General features: G+C 41.6%; 1 protein-coding gene across 2 annotated transcripts in view; it reads left to right on the forward strand.

Annotated features, from left to right (window-relative positions):
- LOC118363960 (short transient receptor potential channel 7) overlaps positions 1-24499 on the forward strand; it is a 60716-nt gene extending 36217 nt beyond the window's left edge. Inside the window, exons 7-11 of one of the 2 annotated variants that reach the window (XM_052488222.1) lie at positions 3254-3449; positions 5392-5634; positions 13890-13970; positions 21857-21932; positions 24357-24499. In XM_052488222.1, coding sequence (XP_052344182.1) covers positions 3254-3449; positions 5392-5634; positions 13890-13970; positions 21857-21932; positions 24357-24499 — 739 coding nt within the window. Of the gene's footprint in view, positions 1-3253; positions 3450-5391; positions 5635-5966; positions 6540-13889; positions 13971-21856; positions 21933-24356 lie in introns of those variants that run through there. The other variant, XM_052488224.1, reaches the window with a different exon arrangement.
- The last annotated feature ends 623 nt before the right edge of the window (positions 24500-25122 follow it).

The following is a 25122-nucleotide window of genomic DNA, read 5'->3' on the forward strand; positions in this document are numbered from 1 at the left end:
CTATCCATTTCCCTGCCTAATAATGTCAATCCATTTCCCTGCCTAATAATGTCAATCCATTTCTATCCCTTTCCTGCCTAATAATGTCAACCCATTTCTATCCCTTTCCCTGCCTAATAATATGTCAATCCATTTCCCTGCCTAATAATATGTCAATCCATTTCCCTGCCTAATAATATCAATCCATTTCTATCCCTTTCCCTGCCTAATAATATGTCAATCCATTTCCCTGCCTAATAATGTCAATCCATTTCCCTACCTAATAATATGTCAATCCATTTCCCTACCTAATAATGTCAATCCATTTCCCTACCTAATAATGTCAATCCATTTCCCTACCTAATAATATGTCAATCCATTTCCCTGCCTAATAATATGTCAATCTATATCTATCCATTTCCCTACCTAATAATATGTCAATCCATTTCCCTACCTAATAATATGTCAATCCATTTCCCTGCCTAATAATATGTCAATCTATATCTATCCATTTCCCTGCCTAATAATATGTCAATCCATTTCCCTGCCTAATAATATGTCAATCCATTTCCCTGCCTAATAATGTCAATCCCTTTCCCTGCCTAATAATGTCAATCCATTTCTATCCCTTTCCCTGCCTAATAATATGTCAATCCATTTCCCTGCCTAATAATATGTCAATCCATTTCCCTGCCTAATAATATCAATCCATTTCTATCCCTTTCCCTGCCTAATAATATGTCAATCCATTTCCCTGCCTAATAATGTCAATCCATTTCCCTACCTAATAATATGTCAATCCATTTCCCTGCCTAATAATGTCAATCCATTTCCCTACCTAATAATGTCAATCCATTTCCCTACCTAATAATATGTCAATCCATTTCCCTGCCTAATAATATGTCAATCTATATCTATCCATTTCCCTACCTAATAATATGTCAATCCATTTCCCTACCTAATAATATGTCAATCCATTTCCCTGCCTAATAATATGTCAATCTATATCTATCCATTTCCCTGCCTAATAATATGTCAATCCATTTCCCTGCCTAATAATGTCAATCCCTTTCCCTGCCTAATAATGTCAATCCATTTCTATCCCTTTCCCTGCCTAATAATATGTCAATCCATTTCCCTGCCTAATAATATGTCAATCCATTTCCCTGCCTAATAATATCAATCCATTTCTATCCCTTTCCCTGCCTAATAATATGTCAATCCATTTCCCTGCCTAATAATGTCAATCCATTTCCCTACCTAATAATGTCAATCCATTTCCCTACCTAATAATATGTCAATCCATTTCCCTGCCTAATAATATGTCAATCTATATCTATCCATTTCCCTACCTAATAATATGTCAATCCATTTCCCTACCTAATAATATGTCAATCCATTTCCCTGCCTAATAATATGTCAATCTATATCTATCCATTTCCCTGCCTAATAATATGTCAATCCATTTCCCTGCCTAATAATATGTCAATCCATTTCCCTGCCTAATAATGTCAATCCCTTTCCCTGCCTAATAATGTCAATCCATTTCTATCCCTTTCCCTGCCTAATAATATGTCAATCCATTTCCCTGCCTAATAATATGTCAATCCATTTCCCTGCCTAATAATGTCAATCCATTTCCCTGCCTAATAATGTCAATCCATTTCTATCCCTTTCCCTGCCTAATAATATGTCAATCCATTTCCCTGCCTAATAATGTCAATCCATTTCCCTACCTAATAATATGTCAATCCATTTCCCTGCCTAATAATGTCAATCCATTTCCAATAATATCAATCCATTTCCCTACCTAATAATATCAATCCATTTCTATCCCTTTCCCTACCTAATAATATGTCAATCCATTTCCCTGCCTAATAATGTCAATCAATTTCCTGCCTAATAATGTCAATCCATTTCCCTGCCTAATAATGTCAATGTCTATCCCTTTCCCTGCCTAATAATATGTCAATCCATTTCCCTGCCTAATAATGTCAATCCATTTCCCTACCTAATAATATGTCAATCCATTTCCCTGCCTAATAATGTCAATCCATTTCCCTGCCTAATAATGTCAATCCATTTCCCTGCCTAATAATGTCAATCCATTTCCCTGCCTAATAATGTCAATCCATTTCCCTGCCTAATAATGTCAATCCATTTCTACACACAGAGAGAGAGAGAGAGCAGAGAGAGAGAGAGAGAGAGAGAGAGAGAGAGAGCGAGAGAGAGAGCGAGAGAGAGAGAGAGCGAGAGAGAGAGAGCGAGAGAGAGAGAGAGAGAGAGAGAGAGCGAGAGAGAGCGAGAGAGAGAGCGAGAGAGAGAGCGAGAGAGAGCGAGAGAGAGAGCGAGAGAGAGAGAGAGAGAGAGAGAGAGCGAGAGAGAGAGCGAGAGAGAGAGTAGAGAGAGAGAGAGAGAGAGAGATTCACTCTGAGGAGATACCAGTAAACTTCACTGCCGAGGGTGTGTGGATTTGTGTGTGCTCTGAAAGTGGAAAGGACACACAGGCTTCTGTCATCATTTCTCCTCCCTTTTCTCCCTTCCTCCAGCTCTGCCACTGATTGAATATGTATTTACAGAACTGAGGCCAAATGTCTGTGTTCTTTAGGCTCACTGTTTGTTTTGCTTATTCAAAAGCCCCTCAACCAGAAAGTTAGCTATAGCACTGTGGCTAAAAGATAATGTCTTGGTGGGGGGGGATAATGTCCTGGTGGGGGGATAATGTCCTGGTGAGGGGGATCATGTCTTAGTGGGGGGATAATGCCCTGGTGGGGGATACTGTCTTGGTCGGGGGATAATGTCCTGGTGGGTGGGATAATGTCCTGGTGGGTGGGATAATGTCTTGGGGAGATAATGTCTTTGCGGGGGGGGGATAATGTCTTGGTGGGGGATAATGTCTTGGTGGGGGGATAATGTCCTGGTGGGGGGATAATGTCCTGGTGGGGGTATAATGTGTTGGAACTATTTCATCAGTGCCAGCTCATAAACTCTATACATTACACCATACTGTGGTTTAAAGACTCACCTGGAGAGTGTCTGTCTGTCTGTCTGTCTGTCTGTCTGTGCGTCTGTGCGTCTGTGCGTCTGTGCGTCTGTGCGTCTGTGCGTCTGTGCGTCTGTGCTGTCTGTGCGTCTCTGTCTGTCTGTGCGTCTGTGCGTCTGTGCGTCTGTGCGTCTGTGCGTCTGTGCGTCTGTGCGTCTGTCGTCTGTCGTCTGTGCCTGTGCGTCTGTGCGTCTGTTCGTTCGTTCGTTCGTTCGTTCCTTCCTTCCCCAGGGTGGAGGAGAGCTTTAAGACCCTGTTCTGGTCCATCTTTGGTCTGTCGGAGGTGATCTCCGTGGTCCTGAAGTATGACCATAAGTTTATAGAGAACATTGGTTATGTGCTCTACGGGGTCTATAACGTCACCATGGTGGTGGTTCTACTCAACATGCTCATCGCTATGATCAACAGCTCCTACCAGGAGATAGAGGTCAGTCCTATTAATAACTCATTCATATAGAGGTCGGTCTTATTCGTAACTCATTCATATAAAGGTGATTCTTATTAATAACTAATTCATATAGACGTCGGTCTTATTAATAAATCATTCATATAAAGGTCAGAATTTTTAAAAACTCATTCACAGCGGTCCATCCTAATAATAACTCATTCATGTAGAGGTCAGTCCTATTAGTAACTCATTCATATAGAGGTCAGTCCTATTAATAACTCATTCATATAGAGGTCGGTCTTATTAGTAACTCATTCATATAAAGGTCATTCTTATTAATAACTAATTCATATAGACGTCGGTCTTATTAATAAATCATTCATATAAAGGTCCAAATTTTTAATAACTCATTCATATAGAGGTCAGTCCTATTAATAACCCATTCATATTGAGGTCAGTCTTATAAATAACTCATTCACAGTGGTCCGTCCTAATAATAACTCATTCATATAGAGGTCAGTCCTATTAATAACTCATTCATATAGAGGTTTGTCTTAATAAATCATTCATATAGAGGTCAGTATTTTTAATAACTGATTCATATAAAGGTCAGTCCTATTAATAACTCATCCACATAGAGATCAGTCCTATTAATGACCCATTCAATTCATATCTCAGAAGTCAGTCCTATTAATAACGTATTCATATAGAGGTCAGTCATATTAATAACCCATTCATATAGAGGTCAGACCTATTAATAACCCATTCATATAGAGGTCAGACCTATTAATAACCCATTCATATAGAGGTCAGTCCTAAAAATAACGCATTCATATCTCAGACCTCAGTCCTATTAATATCCCATTAATTTAGATGGTAAGTCCTATTAATAACTAATTCATGTAGAGGTCAGTCCTATTAATAGTCAGTCCTATTAGTAACTCATTCATATAGAGGTCCGTCCTAATAATAACTAATTCATATAGAGGTCCGTTCTAATAATAACTCATCCATATAGAGGTCCGTCCTAATAATAACTCATCCATATAGAGGTCCGTCCTAATAATAACTCATCCATATAGAGGTCCATCCTAATAATAACTCATCCATATAGAGGTCCGTCCTAATAATAACTCATTCATATAGAGGTCAGTCCTAATAATAACTTATTCATATAGAGGTCCGTCCTAATAATAACTCATCCATATAGAGGTCCGTCCTAATAATAACTCATCCATATAGGGGTCCGTCCTAATAATAACTCATTCATATAGAGGTCCGTCCTAATAACCACCTGTTCATATAGAGGTCAGTGCTACTAATAGTCAGTCCTATTAGTAACTCATTCATATAGAGGTCAGTGCTACTAATAATCAGTCCTATTAGTAACTCATTCATATAGAGGTCAGTCCTAATAATAACTCATCCATATAGAGGTCCGTCCTAATAATAACTCATTCATATAGAGGTCAGTCATATTAATAACCATATAGAGGTCAGCAAAACAAACACTGAGCCTAAATAATTCATATAGAGGTCAGTCCTAATAATAACTCATTCATATAGAGGTCAGTCCTAATAATAACTCATTCATATAGAGGTCAGTCCTATTAATAACGCATTCCTATTGATATAAAGGTCAGTCCTATTAATAACCCAGTCCTATTCATATAGAAGTCAGTCATATTAATTACCCATTCATATAGAGGTCAGTCCTATTAATAATCCATTCATATAGAAGTCAGTCCTATTAATAACTAATTCATCAGAAATTATTCCATTTTGTATGTTAATGTATAATCCTAGTAGGGTCCTTTTAATTTAAGACATGTTTAGCCAAAGCAATGTACAGTATATTTAATGGGAAATATTGTTAATCACATGTGCCTGTGCAATGATGCAACCAATATGCGTGTGTTTACGTTTGTGCATCCATTTGTTTGTTTGTGTCAATTTCTACACGCGTGTTTGTCCCCTCTAGACAGATGCAGATGTAGAGTGGAAGTTTGCCCGTGCCAAGCTGTGGATGTCCTACTTTGACGAGGGTCGTACTCTGCCCGCTCCCTTCAACATGGTGCCGTCTCCCAAGTCCTGGTATTACCTTGTCCTCCGCACCAAGGCCGGCCTTGTTCACCTCTGCAAGGCCAAGGACCTTCGCCACGACAACGAGTTGGAGATGGGCATGCTCAACTCACGATTCAAGGCCAGAGGGGAGAGGACAAAGGTCAAAGTGAAACCCTAATTGTGTCAATAGATATTGTAGATGCTAGTAGGAGTTTGACCTGATACGAAGCTATTTTCATAATAAGATGATAAGACATTTAAAAAATGTTTTGTTTGTTAACCTTATTGGAATACCAGGTGAGAATTTGATCCTGGGTTAATCTGTCTTCCCAAGACACAGCTGAACGTCCAGGGTGGGAGGCTAGAAGAAGAGATCTCAGTGACTTTGAAACAGGGGTCTCAAAGAGCATAGGGGGTTTAAAGGGTGTGTGTTTGTGCGTGTGTGTTTGTGCATGTGTTTTTATGTGTGTGTGTGTGTGTGTCTGTCACCAGGTCTGAACCCAATTGAACACTTATAGGAGATTCTGGAGCAACATCTGAAACAGCGTTTTCCACCACCATCAACAAAACAACAAATTATGGAATTTCTCGTGCAAAAATGGTGTCGCTTCCCACCAATAGAGTTCCAGACACTTGTAGAATCTATGCCAAGGCGCATTGAAGCTGTTCTGGTGGCTCATGGTGGCATAACACCCTATTAAGACACTTTATGTTGGTGTTTCCTTTATTTTGACAGTTACTGTCATGACTTCTCCCGAAGTCGAAGCCTTTCCTTGGTTGGGCGGTGTTCGGCGGTCGACGTCGCTGGTCTTCTAGCCATCGCCGATCCATTTTTAATTTTCCATTTGTTTTGTCTCGTTTTCCCACACACCTGGTTCTCATTTCCCTCATTACGTGATGTGTATTTAACCCTCTGTTTCCCCCATGTCTTTGTATGGTATTGTTTATTCTGTTTTCATGTATGCGCACGTTAGGCTGGTTGTACTGGGTTATGTTCAACCCGTATTTGTATTTCGTGTTCATTTGTGCCATGTGCTTTTGGTTCGCCAAATAAAAGGCTCCGTTTTGCTACCAAATATCTGCTCTCCTGCACCTGACTTCCTACAGCCCTTCACGCATATCTTGACAGTTACCTGTTTTTCAAATGCTTCAGGATGTATCATAGAACTGCATCTATGGGTATGCAGAGACCTAATGGCTTGACTATGGAACAGAACTGAGCAGGAGGTGAGCAATCGATACATAGACTCCCACTACACCTCTGGAAAATCAGCAAAATGTCAAGTGAGATTGTGTGTGTGTGTGTCTGTACGTGCGTGCATGCAGTCGTGTGTGTCTGTGGGAGTGTGTGAGTGCATGAGTTAGTGTGTGGGTGTCTGTCTGGGGTTTCAGGAGCCATTACAGTTTGGTGTCATGCCATTGACAATACCAAGCTTGGCAGCCTTATGTGGACCTTTATTTAACCAGGCAAGTCAGTTAAAAGCAAATCCTTATTTACAATGGCAGCCTACTTGTAAAGACCCCCGGCCAAACCCTCCCCTAACCCGATATACATTATTCCAAGGTCATAGGAATCATGTTTGCACCACACAATTAAATATAACATATATTACATTTAACATGTCAAATGTTTTTCGGAGAATTTCCATCTAATATGACAGAAATTGAAAGGAGGGTGAGACAAAAATGGAGGGAAATGCACAATAGCAGTGGGGTCGGCATTCATGCCCTCACTGAGGGTAACACAGACCGTGGGGGTACAAGCTAGACCAGCCTTGATTGTTATTTTCTATGGTTTACATATCTATATGTGACTAATCTGGCTTTCATGCTCTCTAACCTCCTCTCTAAATTCTCGTGTTGTGTTGTTGTGGCTGACTTCTCCTCATATACAGCACATGTTGTGTTGTTGTGGCTAACTCCTCATCTATAGCTCGCGTAGCTGTGGCTGACTTCAACTCATGAACCCAGCAAAAAAAGAACCATCCTCTCACTGTCAACTGCGTTTATTTTCAGCAAACTTAACATGTGTAAATATTTGCATGAACATAACAAGATTCAACAACTGAGACATAAACTGAACCAGTTCCACAGACATGTGTCTAACATAAATGGAATAATCTGTCCCTGAACAAAGGGGTGGTCAAAATCAAAACCAACAGTCAGTATCTGGTGTGGCCACCAGCTGCATTAAGTACTGCAGTGCATCTTCTCCTCATGGACTGCACCAGATTTGCCAGATCTTGTTGTGAGATGTTACCCCACTCTTCTACCAAGGGTCCTGCAAGTTCCCGGACATTTCTGGGGGAAATGACCCTAGCTGTCACGCTAGTTGAAATCGTGGAAATGACCGAACCAAGGTGCAGTGTGGTGAGCGTCCACTTTTCTTTATTATAAATGTCGCCAACAAAACAAGAAACAACAAAAACGAACGTGAAGCGTACTAGGGCTATACAGGCCACTAACAAAGACAACTACCCACCAATACAGAAAAGGATAAAAAGGCTGCCTAAGTATGATTCCAAATCAGAGACAAGAATAGACAGCTGTCCCTGATTGAGAAACATACCCGGCCAAAACATAGAAACACAGAACATAGAGTTTCCCACCCGAGTCACACCCTAATCAAACAAACATAGAGAATAAAAGGATCTCTATGGGCAGGGCGTGACACTAGCCCTCACCCTCCGATCCAACAGGTCCCAGACGTGCTTAATGGGATTGCGATGCGGACTCTTCGCTGGCCATGGCAGAACACTGATGTTCCTGTCTTGCAGGAAATCATGCACAGAAAGAGTAGTATGACTTGTCATGCTGGAGGGTCATGCTGTAGGGTCATATCAGGATGAGCCTGCAGGAAGGGTACCACATGAGGGAGGAGGATGTCTTCCATGTAACGCACAGCTTTGAGATTGCCTGCAATGACAAAAAGTTCAGTCCGATGATGCTGTGACACACCGCCCCAGACCATGACGTACCCTCCACCTCCAAATCGATCCCGCTCCAGAGTACAGGCCTCTGTGTAACGCTCATTCCTTCGACAATAAACGCGAATCCGACCATCCCCCCCTGGTGAGACAAAACCGTGACTCGTCATTGAAGAGCACTTTTTGCCAGTCCTGTCTGGTCCAGCTATGGTGGGTTTGTGCCCATAGGCAATGTGTTGCCGGTGATGTCTGGTGAGGACCTGCCTTAGAACAGGCCTACAAGCCCTCAGTCCAGCCTCTCTCAGCCTATTGCGGACAGTCTGAGCACTGATGGAGGGATTGTGCGTTCCTGGTGTAACTCGTGCAGTTGTTGTTGCCTTCCTGTACCTGTCCCGCAGGATAACTTCTCATATTTATATAATGTTATGTTGTTGTGGCTAACTCCTCCTCATATGTTGCTCATGTTGTTGTTTCTATCTGGTCATCAAGTATAGCTCGTGTTGTTGTTTCTAACTGGTCATCAAGTATAGCTCATGTTGTTGTTTCTAACTGGTCATCAAGTATAGCTCATGTTGTTGTTTCTAACTGGTCATCAAGTATAGCTCATGTTGTTGTTTCTAACTGGTCATCAAGTATAGCTCATGTTGTTGTTTCTAACTGGTCATCAAGTATAGCTCATGTTGTTGTTTCTAACTGGTCATCAAGTATAGCTCATGTTGTTGTTTCTAACTGGTCATCAAGTATAGCTCATGTTGTTGTTTCTAACTGGTCATCAAGTATAGCTCATGTTGTTGTTTCTAACTGGTCATCAAGTATAGCTCATGTTGTTGTTTCTAACTGGTCATCAAGTATAGCTCATGTTGTTGTTTCTAACTGGTCATCAAGTATAGCTCATGTTGTTGTGGCTAAATTCTCCTCATATATAGTTCATGTTGTGTTGTGGCTAACTTCTCCTCAATTACAGCTTATGTTGTGTTGTTGTGGATAAATCTTCCTTGTGTATAGCTCATGTTGTTGTGGCTGACCTCTTCTGATATATAGCTCATGTTGTGTTGTTGTGGCTAACTTCTCCTCATATATAGCTCATGTTGTGTTGTTGTGGCTAACTTCTCCTCATATATAGCTCATGTTGTGTTGTTGTGGCTAACTTCTCCTCATATATAGCTCATGTTGTGTTGTTGTGGCTAACTTCTCCTCATATATAGCTCATGTTGTGTTGTTTTGGCTAACTTCTCCTCATATATAGCTCATGTTGTGTTGTTGATGCTAACTTCTCCTCATATATAGCTCATGTTGTCTTGTTGTGGCTAACTTCTCCTCATATATAGCTCATGTTGTGTTGTTGTGGCTAACTTCTCCTCATATATAGCTCATGTTGTCTTGTTGTGGCTAACATCTCCTCATATGTAGCTCATGTTGTGTTGTTTTGACTAAACTCTCCTCATATATAGCTCATGTTGTGTTGTTGATGCTAACTTCTCCTCATATATAGCTCATGTTGTGTTGTTGTGGCTAACTTCTCCTCATATATAGCTCATGTTGTGTTGTTGTGGCTAACTTCTCCTCATATATAGCTCATGTTGTCTTGTTGTGGCTAACATCTCCTCATATGTAGCTCATGTTGTGTTGTTTTGACTAAACTCTCCTCATATATAGCTCATGTTGTGTTGTTGATGCTAACTTCTCCTCATATATAGCTCATGTTGTCTTGTTGTGGCTAACATCTCCTCATATATAGCTAATGTTGTGTTGTTGATGCTAACTTCTCCTCATATATAGCTCATGTTGTCTTGTTGTGGCTAACATCTCCTCATATGTAGCTCATGTTGTGTTGTTTTGACTAAACTCTCCTCATATATAGCTCGTGTTGTTTTGGCTGACTTCTCCACATATATAGAACATGTTGTGTGGTTGTGGCCAACTCCTCCTGTATAGCTCATGTTGTGTTGATGTGGCTAACTTCTCATCATATATAGCTCATGTTGTGTTGTTTTGGATGACTTCTCCTCATATATAGCTCATGTTGTGTTCTTGTGGCTAACTTCTCCTCAGATATAGCTCATGTTGTTGTGGCTGACATCACCTCATTTATAGGTCATGTTGGGGCTAACTTCTCCTCAAATATAGCTCATGTTGTTTTGTTGTGGCTAACTTCTGGCTAACTTCTCCTCATATATACCTCATATATACCTCATGTTGTGTTGTTGTGGCTGACTCCTACTCCTGTATGGTCCTTCTCCTACTCCTGTATGGTCCTTCTGTAGCTTCTGTAGTCCTTCTGTAGCTCAGTTGGTAGAGCATGGCGCTTGTAACGCCAGGGTAGTGGGTTTGATTCCCGGGACCACCCATACGTAGAATGTATGCACACATGACTGTAAGTCGCTTTGGATAAAAGCGTCTGCTAAATGGCATATATTATTATTATTACATATATACTGTATAGCTCATGTTGTTGTGGCTATCTTCTCCTCATTTACAGCTTGTGTTGTTGTGGATATCTTCTCCTCATTTACAGCTTATGTTGTCTTGTTGTGGCTAACTCCTCCTCATGTATAGCTCATGTTGTTGTGGCTATCTTGTCAACAAATATTGCTCATGTTGTGTTGTTGTGGCTAACTCCTCCTCATATATAGTTCATGATGTGTTTTTGTGGCTAACTCCTTCTCATGTATAGCTCATGTTGTTGTGGCTAACTACTCCTCACATATAGATCATGATGTGTTTTTGTGGCTAACTCCTCATATATAGCTCTTGTTGTTGTGGCTAACTTGTCAACAGATATAGCTCATGTTGTTGTGGCTGACCTCTCCTCAAATGTAGCTCATGTTGTGGCTAACTTCTCCTCATTTATAGCTCATGTTGTGGCTAACTTCTCCTCATATATTGTTCATGATGTGTTGTGAATAACTTCTCCTCATATATAGTTAATGTTGTGTTGTTGCGGCTATTTTCTCCTCATAGTTAATGTTGTGTTGTTTGGATAACTTCTCCTCATGTATAGCTCATGTTGTTGTGGCTAACTCCTCCTCATATATAGTTCATGTTGTGTTGTTGTGGCTGACTTCTCCTTATATACAGTATATCTCATGTTCTGTTGTTCTGACTGACTTCTCCTCCTTATGTATAGCTCATGTTGTGTTGTTGTGGCTAACGTCTCCTCATATTTAGCTCATGTTGTATTGTTGTGGCTAACTCCTCCTCATGTCTAGCTCATGTTGCTGTGGCTATATTGTTCTCAAATATAGCTCATGATGTTGAGGCTGACTTCTCCTCATATTTAGCTCATGTTGTGTTGTTGTGGCTAACTTCTCATATATATATAATGTAATGGTGTTGCGGCTAACTCCTCCTCATATATAGCTCATGTTGTTGTTTCTAACTTGTCCTCAAGTATAGCTCATGTTGTTGTGGCTGACATCACCTCATATATAGCTCATGTTGTGTTGTTGTGGCTAACTTCTCCTCATATATTGCTCACGTTGTGTTGTTTTGGCTAACTCCTCCTTATGTATAGCTCATGTATAGCTCATGTTGTGTTGTTGTGGCTAACTTCTCCTCATATGTAGCTCATTTTGTGTTGTTGTGGCTGACTTCTCATGTACAGTATACCTAATATTGTGTTGTTGTGGCTAACTTCTCTTCATATACATGAACAATGTAAATAAATACTAACTAAAGTCAAGGTTTATCACCTGTCTTCTGTAGTTGTTCCTGCATACTGTATACTGAATACTTGTCATTCCTGCCTACTGAATTTTGAATACTAGTTGTTCGTGCATACTGAATATTGAATACTAGTTGTTCCTGCAAACTGAATATTGAATACTAGATGTTCCTGCATTCTGAATACTAGTTGTTCCTGCATACTGAATATGTATTACTAGTTGTCCCTGCAATCTGAATACTAGTTGTTCCTGCATACTGAATGCTGAATTCTTATCATTCCTGCCAAACTGAATATTGATTACTAGTTGTTCCTGCATACTGAATACTTGTCGTTCCTGCATATTGAATACTAGTTGTTCCTGCATACTGAATATTGAATACTAGTGGTTCCTGCATACTGAATATTGAATACTAGTTGTTCCTGCATACTGAATATCGAATACTAGTTTTTCCTGAATGCTGAATACTAGTTGTTCCTACATAATGAATTTTGACTATTAGTTGTTCCTGCAACCTGAATACTGAATACTAGTTATTCCTGCATAAAGAATTTCGGAATACTAGTTGTTCCAGCATACTGAATTTCGAATCGTAGTTGTTCCTGCATACTGAATATTGAATACTAGTTGTTCCTGAATGCTGAATACTAGTTGTTCCTGCATACTGAATTTCGGAATACCAATTCTTCCTTTATACTGAATATTAAATACTAGTTGTTCCTGCATACTGAATTTCGGAATACTAGTCATACTGAAATTATTTTATTTATTTATTTATTTATTTTAATTTTACCCCCTTTTTCTCCCCAATTTTGTGGTATCCAATTGTTAGTAGTTACTATCTTGTCTCATTGCTACAACTCCCAACTCACGCACCTGGCGACCTGGTCAGCTCGCACTGCGCCCGGCCCGCCACAGGAGTCGCTAGTGCGCAATGAGACAAGGATTTCCTTACCAGCCAAACCCTCCCTAACCAGGAAGACGCTAGGCAAATTGTGCGTCGCCCGATGGACCTCCTGGTCGCGTCCGGCAGCAACAGAGCCTGGGCTCGAACCCAGAGACTCTGGTGGCACATGCAGTGCCTTAGACCACTGCGCCACCCGGGAGGCTGCATACTGAAATTTGAATAGTATTTGTTCCTGCATACTGAATTTCGGGAATACTAGTTGTTCCTGCCAATACCAGCACCTGGATTTAGAGCAGGACTCTCCAACCCTGTTCCTGGTGAGCTACCCTCCTGTAGGTTTTCACTCCAACCCTGTTCCTGGAGAGCTACCCTCCTGTAGGTTTTCACTCCAACCCTGTTCCTGGAGAGCTACCCTCCTGTAGGTTTTCACTCCAACCCTGTTCCTGGAAAGATACCCTCCTGTAGGTTTTCACTCCAACCCTGTTCATGGAGAGCTACCCTCCTGTAGGTCTTCACTCCAACCCTGTTCCTGGAGAGCTACCCTCCTGTAGGTTTTCACTCCAACCCTGTTCATGGAGAGCTACCCTCCTGTAGGTCTTCACTCCAACCCTGTTCCTGGAGAGCTACCCTCCTGTAGGTTTTCACTCCAACCCTGTTCCTGGAGAGCTACCCTCCTGTAGGTTTTCACTCCAACCCTGTTCCTGGAGAGCTACCCTCCTGTAGGTCTTCACTCCAACCCCAGTTGTAAGTAACCTGATTCAGCTTATAAACAAGCTAATTATTAGGATCAGGTTTTCTGTATTATGGTTTGAGTGAACCGACAGGACAGTAGCTGTGTAGGAACAGGGTTGGAGAGCCCTGATCTAGATGCTGTTCTTCTGTTTATATATGTATAACTCATGTTGTGTCTTTGCAGGGTGAACGCTACAAGGCCCATGGTCGACTACGAGAGGAGTCCACTCTCAGACAACCTATCAAACACCCTACCAGATACCAGGTAAGAAAGAAAGAAAGAAAGAAAGAAAGAAAGAAAGAAAGAAAGAAAGAAAGAAAGAAAGAAAGAAAGAAAGAAAGAGGGGTGTGGGAGGGTAATGGGAGAGAAAAAGTCAGAGTGAAATGGGGGGCACAGAAGGAAAGAGAATGATAGAGCCAGGGAGAAATAGACAATTATCGAGACAGATAGATGTTGAGACCGACTGCATATCGGTTTAACGCGGTACAGAGAAATGGAGTGAGTGGAAGCGGGTAATGGCCCAGTAAAGGAGTGTGGAGTAAGAGACTGAATTGGGACAATAGATGGAATGGAATGAGGGAAGGTCTTTCTGTCCTCCACCTTTTCCCTATGGGAAATCTTCTCTCTTCCTCCGTTGTGAGAGGTCATTCTATTCTCTCACACAACATATTGCTTCTCTATAAAAGCCTTTCTCCTGACACACAAACACATCCATGCACACACACAAACACATTCCACACACACACACACACACACACACACACACACACACACACACACACACACACACACACACACACACACACACACACACACACACACACACACACACACACACACACACACACACACACACACACACACACACACTGCATTTGGTATGTCAGGCCAGCTTATCACAGTGAGTGTGTATGTAATGCATGCAGGGCTACAAGTATTGTCGGTCTTTTAAGGCATCCACATGCAGTGGTGTAAAATACTTACAGTTGAAGTCGGAAGTATACATACACCTAGCCAAATACATTTAACCTATTTGGGCTAGGGGGTAGTATTTTGACGTCCGGATGAAAAGTGCCCAAAGAAAATTGCCTGTTACTCAGGCCCAGAAGCTAGGATATGCATATAATTGGTAGATTTGGATAGAAAACAATCTAAAGTTTCTAAACAGTTAGAATAATGTCTGTGGGTATAACAGAGCTGATATGACAGGCAAAACCCAGAGGACAAACCATCCAACAACAACAAAAAATTCAGCCTACCACTGTTTCCAATGACTGTCATGTTTATTATGAGGCAAAATCCTCCCAGATTGCAGTTCCTAGGGCTTCCACTAGATGTCAACAGTCTTTAGAAAGAGTTTCGGGCTGGTTTTTGGAACAATGAGCTAGAATTGGTAGTTTTTCTAAGTGTCTCCCAATTTGGCTGCAGTGTTTTCATGCGCGTGGATGAGAGCGCGTTCTTTGATGTCCTCAGATAATTGCATGGTATGCTTTCGTCGTAAAGCTTTTTTGAAATCTGACAAAGTGGCTGGATTAACAAAACGGGAAGCTTTATTTTGATCTATGACACTTGTATCTTCATGAATGTTAAATAATTATATTTCTGTAATTTGAATTTCACGCACTACAATTTCACCGGATGTTGTCGAGGTGGGTTGCTAGCGGAACACCTGTGCCAGAAAGGTTAAACTAAGTTTTTCACAATTCCTGACATTTAATCCTAGTAAACATTCCCTGTCTTAAGTCAGTTAGGATCACCACTTTATTTAAAAAATGTAAAATGTCAGAACAATAGTGGAGAGAATTGTTTATTTCAGCTTTTATTTCTTTCATCATATTCTCAGTGGGTCAGAAATGTACATACATACACTCAATTAGTATTTGGTAGCATCGTCTTTAAATTGTTTCACTTGGGTCAAATGTTTTGGGTAGCCTTCCACAAGCTTCTCACAATAATTTGGATGAATTTTGGCTGATTCCTCCTGGCAGAGCTGGTGTAACCGATTCAGGATTGTAGAACTACTTGCTCGGACACACTTTTTCAGTTTTGCCCACAAATTTTCTATAGGATTGAGGTCAGGGCTTTGTGATGGCCACTCCAATACCTTGACTTTATTGTCCTTAAACCTCTTAGTGTGATCAAAGAGAAGGATAGAGAGATCAAATTCGACAACATCCGATGAAATCGGAGCGCGCCAAATTCAAAATACAAAATCGTAATATTAAACATTCATGAAAATTCAAGTGTCCTACATCATTTAAAAGCTTAACTTCTTGTTAATCCAGCCGCTTTGTCAGATTTCAAAAAGGCTTTACGGCGAAAGCATACCATGCAATTATCTGAGGACAGCACCCCACGTACAAAAGCAGTACAAACATTTTCCAGCACAGGTGTCACCAAAGTCAGAAATAGCGATAGAATAAATCACTTACCCTTGAAGATCTTCCTCTGTTTGCAATCCCAAGGGTCCCAGCTACACAGGAAATTGTTGTTTTGTTCAATAAAGTCCTTCTTTATATCCTAAAAAAGTCAGTTATTTGGCGCATTTGATTCAGTAATCCACCTGTTTCCCTCCTTCAAAATGCATACAAACGAATCCCAAAAGTTGACAATAAACTTTGTTCAAAAAAGTCAAACAACGTTTCTAATCAATCCTCAGGTACCATAATATGTAAATAAACAATCACATTTAGGACCGAGAATAGTATGTTCATTACCGGAGATAAATAACGAAGTGTGGGTCCTCATCCATGCACGCCACAATACTACAGTCAAAATGGGAGCCACCTAGAAATACTACAAATTCTAGCTCATTTTTCAAAAAACAAAACTGAAACTGTTGACATCTCGGGGAATCCCTAGGAACTGCAATCTGTGAGGTATTCCTTTGATTTTCCCATAAGCAAGGATTTGGATGGGCAGACACCTAAAAAAAAAATCTGGATGGATTCTCCTCGGGTTTTCGCCAGACATTACATTATTTTATTTTTATTATTTTATTTTCAGAGTGTTTTCTATCCAATACTACCAATTATATACATATCCTAGCTCGGTGTCCGAAATACCGAATACTGCCACCGGCCCTCAAGAAGTTTTAAGCCATTTTGCCACAACTTTGGAAGTATGCTTGGAGTCATTGTCCATTTGGAAGACCCATTTGCGACCAAGCTTTAACTTCCTGACAGATGTCTTGAGATGTTGCTTCAATATACCCACATAATTTTCCATCCTCATGATGACATCTATTTTGTGAAATGCACCAGTCCCTCCTGCAGCAAAGCACCCCCACAACATGATTGCTGCCAACCCCGTGCTTGGGATTGATTTGCACTTTTCGCACCAAAGTACGTTCCTCTCTAGGAGACAGAACGCATCTCCCTTCCTGAGCGGTATGACAGCTGCGTGGTCCCATGGTGTTTATACTTGCGTACTATTGTTTGTACAGATGAACGTGGTACTTTCAGGTGTTTGGAAATTGCTCCCAAGGACGAACCAGACTTGTGGAAGTCTAAAAAAACGTTGAGGTCTTGGCTGATTTATTTTAATTTTCCCATGATGTCAAGCAAAGAGGCAACTGAGTTTGAAGATAGGCCTTGAATATACATCCACAGGTACACCAAATGACTCAAATGATGTCAATTAGCCTATCCGAAGCTTCTAAAGACATGACATCAGTGTCTGGAATTTTCCAAGCCGTTTAAAGGCACATTCATCTTAGTGTATGTAAACTTCTGACCCTTTGGAAGTGTGATACAGTGAATTATAAGTGAAATAATCTGTCTGTAAACAATTGTTAGGAAAATGACTTGTGTTGTGCACAAAGTAGATGTCTTAACCGACTTGCTAAAACTATAGTTTGCTAACAGGAAATTTGTGGAGTGGTTGAAAAACGAGTTTTAATGACTCCAACCTAAGTCCATGTAAACTTCCGACTTCAACTGTAAGTAAAAATACTTAAAGTGCTAGTTAAGTAGTTTTGGAGGGGTATCTGTACTTTACTTTACTATTTATATTTTTCGACAACTTTTACTTTTGACTTCACTACATTCCTAAAGAAAATGATGTGCTTTTTACGCCATACATTTTACACCCAAAAGTGTCAAACATTTCCCATGCTTAGCAGGACAGGAAAATTGTCAAATTCACACACTTATCAAGAGAACATCCCTGGTTATCCATACAGACTCTGATTTGGCGGACTCACTAAACACAAATACTTGGAGTGTGCCCCTCGCTATCTGTAAATAAAATAAATAAAAAATAAAATTGTGCTGTCTTGTTTGGTTAATATAAGGAATGTGAAATTATTTCTACTTTTGCTTTTACTTTTGATACTTCAGTATATTTGAAACCAAATACTTTTATACTTTTACTCAAGTAGTATTTTACTGGATGACTTTCACTTTTACCTTTTAATTTTTACATTTTAATTTCACATTTATTTAACAAGACAGTTATTTTTTATAAATGTATCTTTACCTTTACTCAAGTATGACAATTGGGTACTTTTTCAAACACTGCTTCAATGTTATTATAGTTTTTTGTTTTTATATTAGTTGTATTTAGTTATAGTTGTATACAAATGTTTCCATTAAATTTTTTATTTAATTTCAGTTTTAGTCTTAGGGACAGAAAGTGTGAGAGGCTAGGATTTGATTTGATTTGATTTGTATATGGTATAGTTTTGTGCGTTAATTTTACGTCACTTCTACCAACTGGGGGCAGTAAGACATATGGTAATGGTTCAGGTCATAGGTTAGGTTAGGTCTTTTTTCATGACACCAATGCTACGTTGGAGTCATTCCACGTCCCTTTAGATTGGCTGGTCAGTTGGTCAAGAAAACACTTGATCTGTCTAGAAAAAAATTATCCATTATTGCAACACGGTTTTGGAAACCTTGAACACTCAACTTAATTATCATCACAAAATAACTTTACAAAAGACAACCTCTGGAAATCTGTGGTAAAAGAGTTAATGTTTTATTGAACACAGCTTCGAGCTGATGTTGTTTTTTGTTCCCACCCGAGTTTCCATTAGCTCAGGAAGTGCCATGTAAAACCTCAGCGGGAATCTTTGAGTTAAACACGCATAATAAGTATATTTTTTTGTATTCATAAAATTATTTTTGGTTGATAAATGAACTGAGTGTTCAAGGTACATATGAAAGTAGAATTTCTGAGGTTTCCACAAGCGTAGTAATTATCAACGTGTAGATAAAGTGTTGGTAACAACATCTCCTCCCCGCTGATCCTCAACACGGGGGCCCCACAAGGGTGCGTTCTGAGCCCTCTCCTGTACTCCCTGTTCACCCACGACTGCGTGGCCACGCACGCCTCCAACTCAATCATCAAGTTTGCGGACGACACAACAGTGGTAGGCTTGATTACCAACAACGACGAGACGGCCTACAGGGAGGAGGTGAGGGCCCTCGGAGTGTGGTGTCAGGAAAATAACCTCACACTCAACGTCAACAAAACTAAGGAGATGATTGTGGACTTCAGGAAACAGCAGAGGGAACACCCCCTATCCACATCGATGGAACAGTAGTGGAGAGGGTAGCTAGTTTTAAGTTCCTCGGCATACACATCACAGACAAACTGAATTGGTCCACTCACACTGACAGCGTCGTGAAGAAGGCACAGCAGCGCCTCTTCAACCTCAGGAGGCTGAAGAAATTTGGCTTGTCACCAAAACACTCACAAACTTCTACAGATGCACAATCGAGAGCATTCTGGCGGGCTGTATCACCGCCTGGTACGGCAACTGCTCCGCCCTCAACCGTAAGGCTCTCCAGAGGGTAGTGAGGACTGCACAACGCATCACCGGGGGCAAACTACCTGCCCTCCAGGACACCTACACCACCCGATGTTACAGGAAGGCCATAAAGATCATCAAGGACATCAACCACCCAAACCATTGCCTGTTCACCCCGCTATCATCCAGAAGCCGAGGTCAGTACAGGTGCATCAAAGCTGGAACCTAGAGACTGAAAAACAGCTTCTATCTCAAGGCCATCAGACTGTTAAACAGCCACCACTAACATTGAGTGGCTGCTGCCAACACACTGTCATTGACACTGACCCAACTCCAGCCACTTTAATAATGGGAAGTGATGGGAAATGATGTAAATATATCACTAGCCACTTTAAACAATGCTACCTTATATAATGTTACTTACCCTACATTATTCATCTCATATGCATACGTATATACTGTACTCTACATCATCGACTGCATCCTTATGTAATACATGTATCACTAGCCACTTTAACTATGCCACTTTGTTTACTTTGTCTACACACTCATCTCATATGTATATACTGTACTCGATACCATCTACTGTATGCTGCTCTGTACCATCACTCATTCATATATCCTTATGTACATATTCCTTATCCCCTTACACTGTGTATAAGACAGTAGTTTTGGAATTGTTAGTTAGATTACTTGTTGGTTATCACTGCATTGTCGGAACTAGAAGCACAAGCATTTCGCTACACTCGCATTAACATCTGCTAACCATGTGTATGTGACAAATAAAATTTGATTTGATTTGATTTGGTACAGTTGCCCCACTGGGGTCAATTGTTCAAATGAGAACCCTATGGGTTCTCAGGAGCTAAGGTTAGGTTATGTTTAAATTATAAAATCAATCTCGATGTGACTTGGATTTAAAGGAATAGCGCAAAGACTGGTGCAAACAAAATATGTTGAAGGTAAGTCTCTCTCCCATGTTTACACCAATCTAATACATTTTAGCATTTGTTAGCCACCTAGCAGTTTTTTTCCCCTGTTAGCTAATGATAGCTATTGCTAGTTCAGGGCAGCAGGTAGCCTAGTGGTAAGAGCATTGGGCCAGTAACCAAAATGTTGCTGGATCGAATCCCAGAGTTGACAACATAATAATCTGTCATTCTGCTCCTGAACAACACAGTTAACCCACTGTTCCTGGGAAGGCTGTCATTGTGTCTTGAGAATTTTTATCACAATGGTTGAACTCAACTATCACTATAGCTTTGACCAATTCCCAGAAGTTTATAAGACCCTGGTTAATGAAGAATTAGACAAAGCCCCCTTTCTGCAATAGGCTAGTTTTCTATTCAGAGAGCTCTGAAGTCAAAAATGCACACACACACACACACACACACACACACACACACAGTTTTGTCACTTTTCTACCAGCTCGCCGTTCCTCTCTAAATTAGAGGCCTTGGAAGGGCCCTCTTTCCTGTTGTCATACACACATTATGGAATTTTGACTCTAACACATTTCATACAAATATATGATTTCAGGGTTGAATTCTTTACTCATTACTTTAAACATATAAATTCCTTTATCACATTGTAAATAAGAATTTGTTCTTAACTGACTTGCCGAGTTAAATAAAGGTTAAATAGTGATGAACAAGCAAGGCATTTTGGAAACATATCCACATTTACCCACCACATTCAGTATCTTAAACTCCATTAGAGTATTGCCCAAAGTAAGACAAATCAGATAAAAACATTCACATAATTCATGATGGGTTTTATTCCTTTTGGGGTCAGAGATAATAGTTTCAGTAAATGTTTTGTTTTTCTTATGGGTTTGTTAATTATTTTATTTCAGTTTGCTAAATAGTCTTCTCATGATTAGTTTTAGTTTCGTATAATAACCTAGTATAATATTTTCAGCTTTCATAACTCCAACTCTCTCCTCTCCACCTCTTCTCTCCCTTTCATATTTTCTCACCTCTCTGCACTCTCCTCCCATCCTCCTCTCCCCTCATCCCTCTCTCCACTCTCCTCCCATCCTCCTCTCCCCTCATCCCTCTCTGCACTCTCCTCCCATCCTCCTCTCCCCTCATCCCTCTCTGCACTCTCCTCCCATCCTCCTCTCCCCTCATCCCTCTCTGCACTCTCCTCCCATCCTCCTCTCCCCTCATCCCTCTCTGCACTCTCCTCCCATCCTCCTCTCCCCTCATCCCTCTCTGCACTCTCCTCCCATCCTCCTCTCCCCTCATCCCTCTCTGCACTCTCCTCCCATCCTCCTCTCCCCTCATCCCTCTCTCCACTCTCTCCTCCCATCCTCCTCTCCCTTCATCCCTCTCTCCACTCTCCTCCCATCCTCCTCTCCCCTCATCCCTCTCTCCACTCTCTCCTCCTACAGAAGATCATGAAGCGTCTCATTAAGCGGTATGTTCTGAAGGCTCAGGTTGACAGAGAGAATGATGACGTCAATGAAGGTGAAGATCTAATCTCCTTTAACGTCGACTTTATGTAACTCACCAGATTCTGCCTGACTGGGTTGCTGTTGTGCGTGTGACTGGGTTGGTGTTGTCAATGTGATTGTAACTGGGTTGGTGTGGTCAGTGGGAGTGTGACTGGGTTGATGTTGTGAGTGTGACTGGGTTGATGTTGTGAGTGTGACTGGGTTGATGTTGTGAGTGTGACTGGGTTGGTGTTGTCAATGTGATTGTAACTGGGTTGGTGTGGTCAGTGGGAGTGTGACTGGGTTGATGTTGTGAGTGTGACTGGGTTGATGTTGTGAGTGTGACTGGGTTGATGTTGTGAGTGTGACTGGGTTGGTGTTGTCAATGTGATTGTAACTGGGTTGGTGTGGTCAGTGGGAGTGTGACTGGGTTGATGTTGTGAATGTGACTGGGTTGGTGTTGTCAATGTGATTGTAACTGGGTTGGTGTGGTCCGTGGGATTGTGACTGTGTTGGTGTGGTCAGTGTGAGTGTGACTGGGTTGATGTTGTGAGTGTGACTGGGTTGATGTTGTGAGTGTGACGGGGTTGGTGTTGTGGCTGTGACTGGGTTGATGTGGTCAGTGTGACTGTGACTGGGTTGATGTGGTCAGTGTGAGGGTGACTGGGTTGGTGTTGTGAGTGTGACTGGGTTGATGTGGTCAGTGTGACTGACTGGGTTGATGTGGTCAGTGTGACTGACTGGGTTGATGTGGTCAGTGTGACTGTGACTGGGTTGATGTGGTCAGTGTGGCTGTGACTGGGTTGGTGTGGTCAGTGTGAGAGTGACAAGGTTGATGTGGCCAGTGTGACTGTGACTGGGTTGGTGTTGTGACTGTGACTGGGTATCTGTGGTCAGTGTGCGTGACTGGGTTTCTGATGTCAGTGTGAGTGTGACTGGGATGCTGTTGTGAGTGTGACTGGGTTGCTGTTGTCAGTGTGAGTGTGACTTGGTTGCTGTTGTCAGTGTGAGTGTGACTTGGGTTATGTGGTCAGTGTGAGAGTGACTAGGTTGATGTGGTCAGTGTGACTGGGTTGGTGTTGTGAGTGTGACTGGGTTGGTGTTCTGAGTGTGACTGGGTTGGTGTTGTGAGTGTGACTGGGTTAGTGTTGTGACTGTGACTAGGTTGATGTGGTCAGTGTGACGGTGACTGGGTTGATGTGGTCAGTGTGAGTGTGACTGGGTTGCTGTTGTGCTTGTGAGTGACTGTATTGCTGTTGTCAGTGTGAGTATAACTGGGTTGCTGTCGTGAGTGTGACTGGGTTGCTGTCGTGAGTGTGACTGGGTTGCTGTCGTGAGTGTGACTGGGTTGCTGTCCTGAGTGTGACTGGGTTGCTGTCCTGAGTGTGACTGGGTTGCTGTCCTGAGTGTGACTGGGTTGCTGTCCTGAGTGTGACTGGGTTGCTGTCCTGAGTTTGACTGGGTTGCTGTCGTGAGTGTGACTGGGTTGCTGTCGTGAGTGTGACTGGGTTGCTGTCGTGAGTGTGACTGGGTTGCTGTCGTGTGTGTGACTGGGTTGCTGTCGTGTGTGTGACTGGGTTGCTGTCGTGTGTGTGACTGGGTTGCTGTCGTGTGTGTGACTGGGTTGCTGTCGTGTGTGTGACTGGGTTGCTGTCGTGAGTGTGACTGGGTTGCTGTCGTGAGTGTGACTGGGTTGCTGTTGTGCTTGTGAGTGACTGGGTTTCTGTTGTGCTTGTGAGTGACTGGGTTTCTGTTGTCAGTGTGAGTGACTGGATTGCTGTTGTCAGTGTGAGTGTGACTGGGTTGGTGTTCTGAGTGTGTATTGTATCCTACAGATCACTTTGGACTTAAAGAAGACTATTATGAGCAAAATTGAAAAATGTGTTTTTTAATTGAAGATTTGTAATGAGGTAATAGTGGACATCTCCAGACTGATGTGTGTGTTTCTTTGCGTTTGTTTTTGTCACGTTCGTCGTATAGAGGAGACCAAGGCGCAGCGTGATGAGAATACATTCCTCTTATTTATTTAACGAAGAACACTTGAAAACTTAAACTATACAAAAATAGCAAAACGAACGTGAAGCTATATATGATAAGTGCAGACACAGGCAACTAACACATAGACATAGACAATAACCCACAAAATACCCAAAGCAGATGGCTGCCTAAATATGGTTCCCAATCAGAGACAACGATAAACACCTGCCTCTAATTGAGAACCAATCTAGGCAACCATAGACATATAAACACCTAGATGATAAACAACCCCATAAACCTACAAAACCCATAGACAGTACAAAAACACAAACATCACCCATGTCACACCCTGACCTAACCAGAACAATAAAGAAAACAAAGAATACTCAGGTCAGGGCGTTGTTATGTTATGTTTCATTCATATGTGTTGGTGTGTGTGTGTGTGTGTGACTGTCTGGCTGTGTGTGTTTGTGTCTTATAGGTGAGCTGAAGGAGATCAAGCAGGACATCTCCAGCCTGCGCTATGAGCTCCTGGAGGAGAAGTCTCAGGCCACCGGAGAACTAGCTGACCTCATCACACAACTCAGTGACAAGTTTGTCAAGAACACCACCAAAATACCCTGAGAGAGAAGGGGAAGGGGGGAGGAAGGGGGAGACCTGAAAATAGACAGAGGGAGAGAAGTGGGAAGAAGGGGATAGAGAGGAGAGAAGAGGGGGGGGGAGCTGGTGGACAGAGAAAGAGAGAAAGTGGGACAGGGGGAGGTGAGAAGAAGAGATGAAGGGGGGAGAGAGATGGGACGGAATTGAGAGCAAGGGAGGAGAGGAGAGGAGGGAGGCTCTGAGCAGTATGAGGGGTACATAGGGGATTGTTAAGAGTAGAATTCTGATGCAGCGAAGAGAGAGGTCACCCCTCCAAAACACATTGCCAAAATACATCAGCTCACCCTACCATGGGAACAGAGAGTGTGAGTGGGAGAGAACAGAAGTTGAAAAAACACTGTGATGGTATTTTTACCTGAGGTATTGTTAGGGTGTCTTTACCTGAGGTATTGTTAGGGTGTCTGTACCTGAGGTATTGTTAGGGTGTCTGTACCTGAGGTATTGTTAGGGTGTCTGTACCTGAGGTATTGTGCTGTATAGCAGTCCACTGTTTCGGGAAGATAAATATAATGAACATTTTTATAGAGTTGGCAATCTAATTAACACATTGTCCAATGTCCATAGGTTCACAAACACTGGAGGAGTTC

Source organism: Oncorhynchus keta, chromosome 30 (assembly GCF_023373465.1).
Source record: "Oncorhynchus keta strain PuntledgeMale-10-30-2019 chromosome 30, Oket_V2, whole genome shotgun sequence".
Taxonomy (NCBI): domain Eukaryota; kingdom Metazoa; phylum Chordata; class Actinopteri; order Salmoniformes; family Salmonidae; genus Oncorhynchus; species Oncorhynchus keta.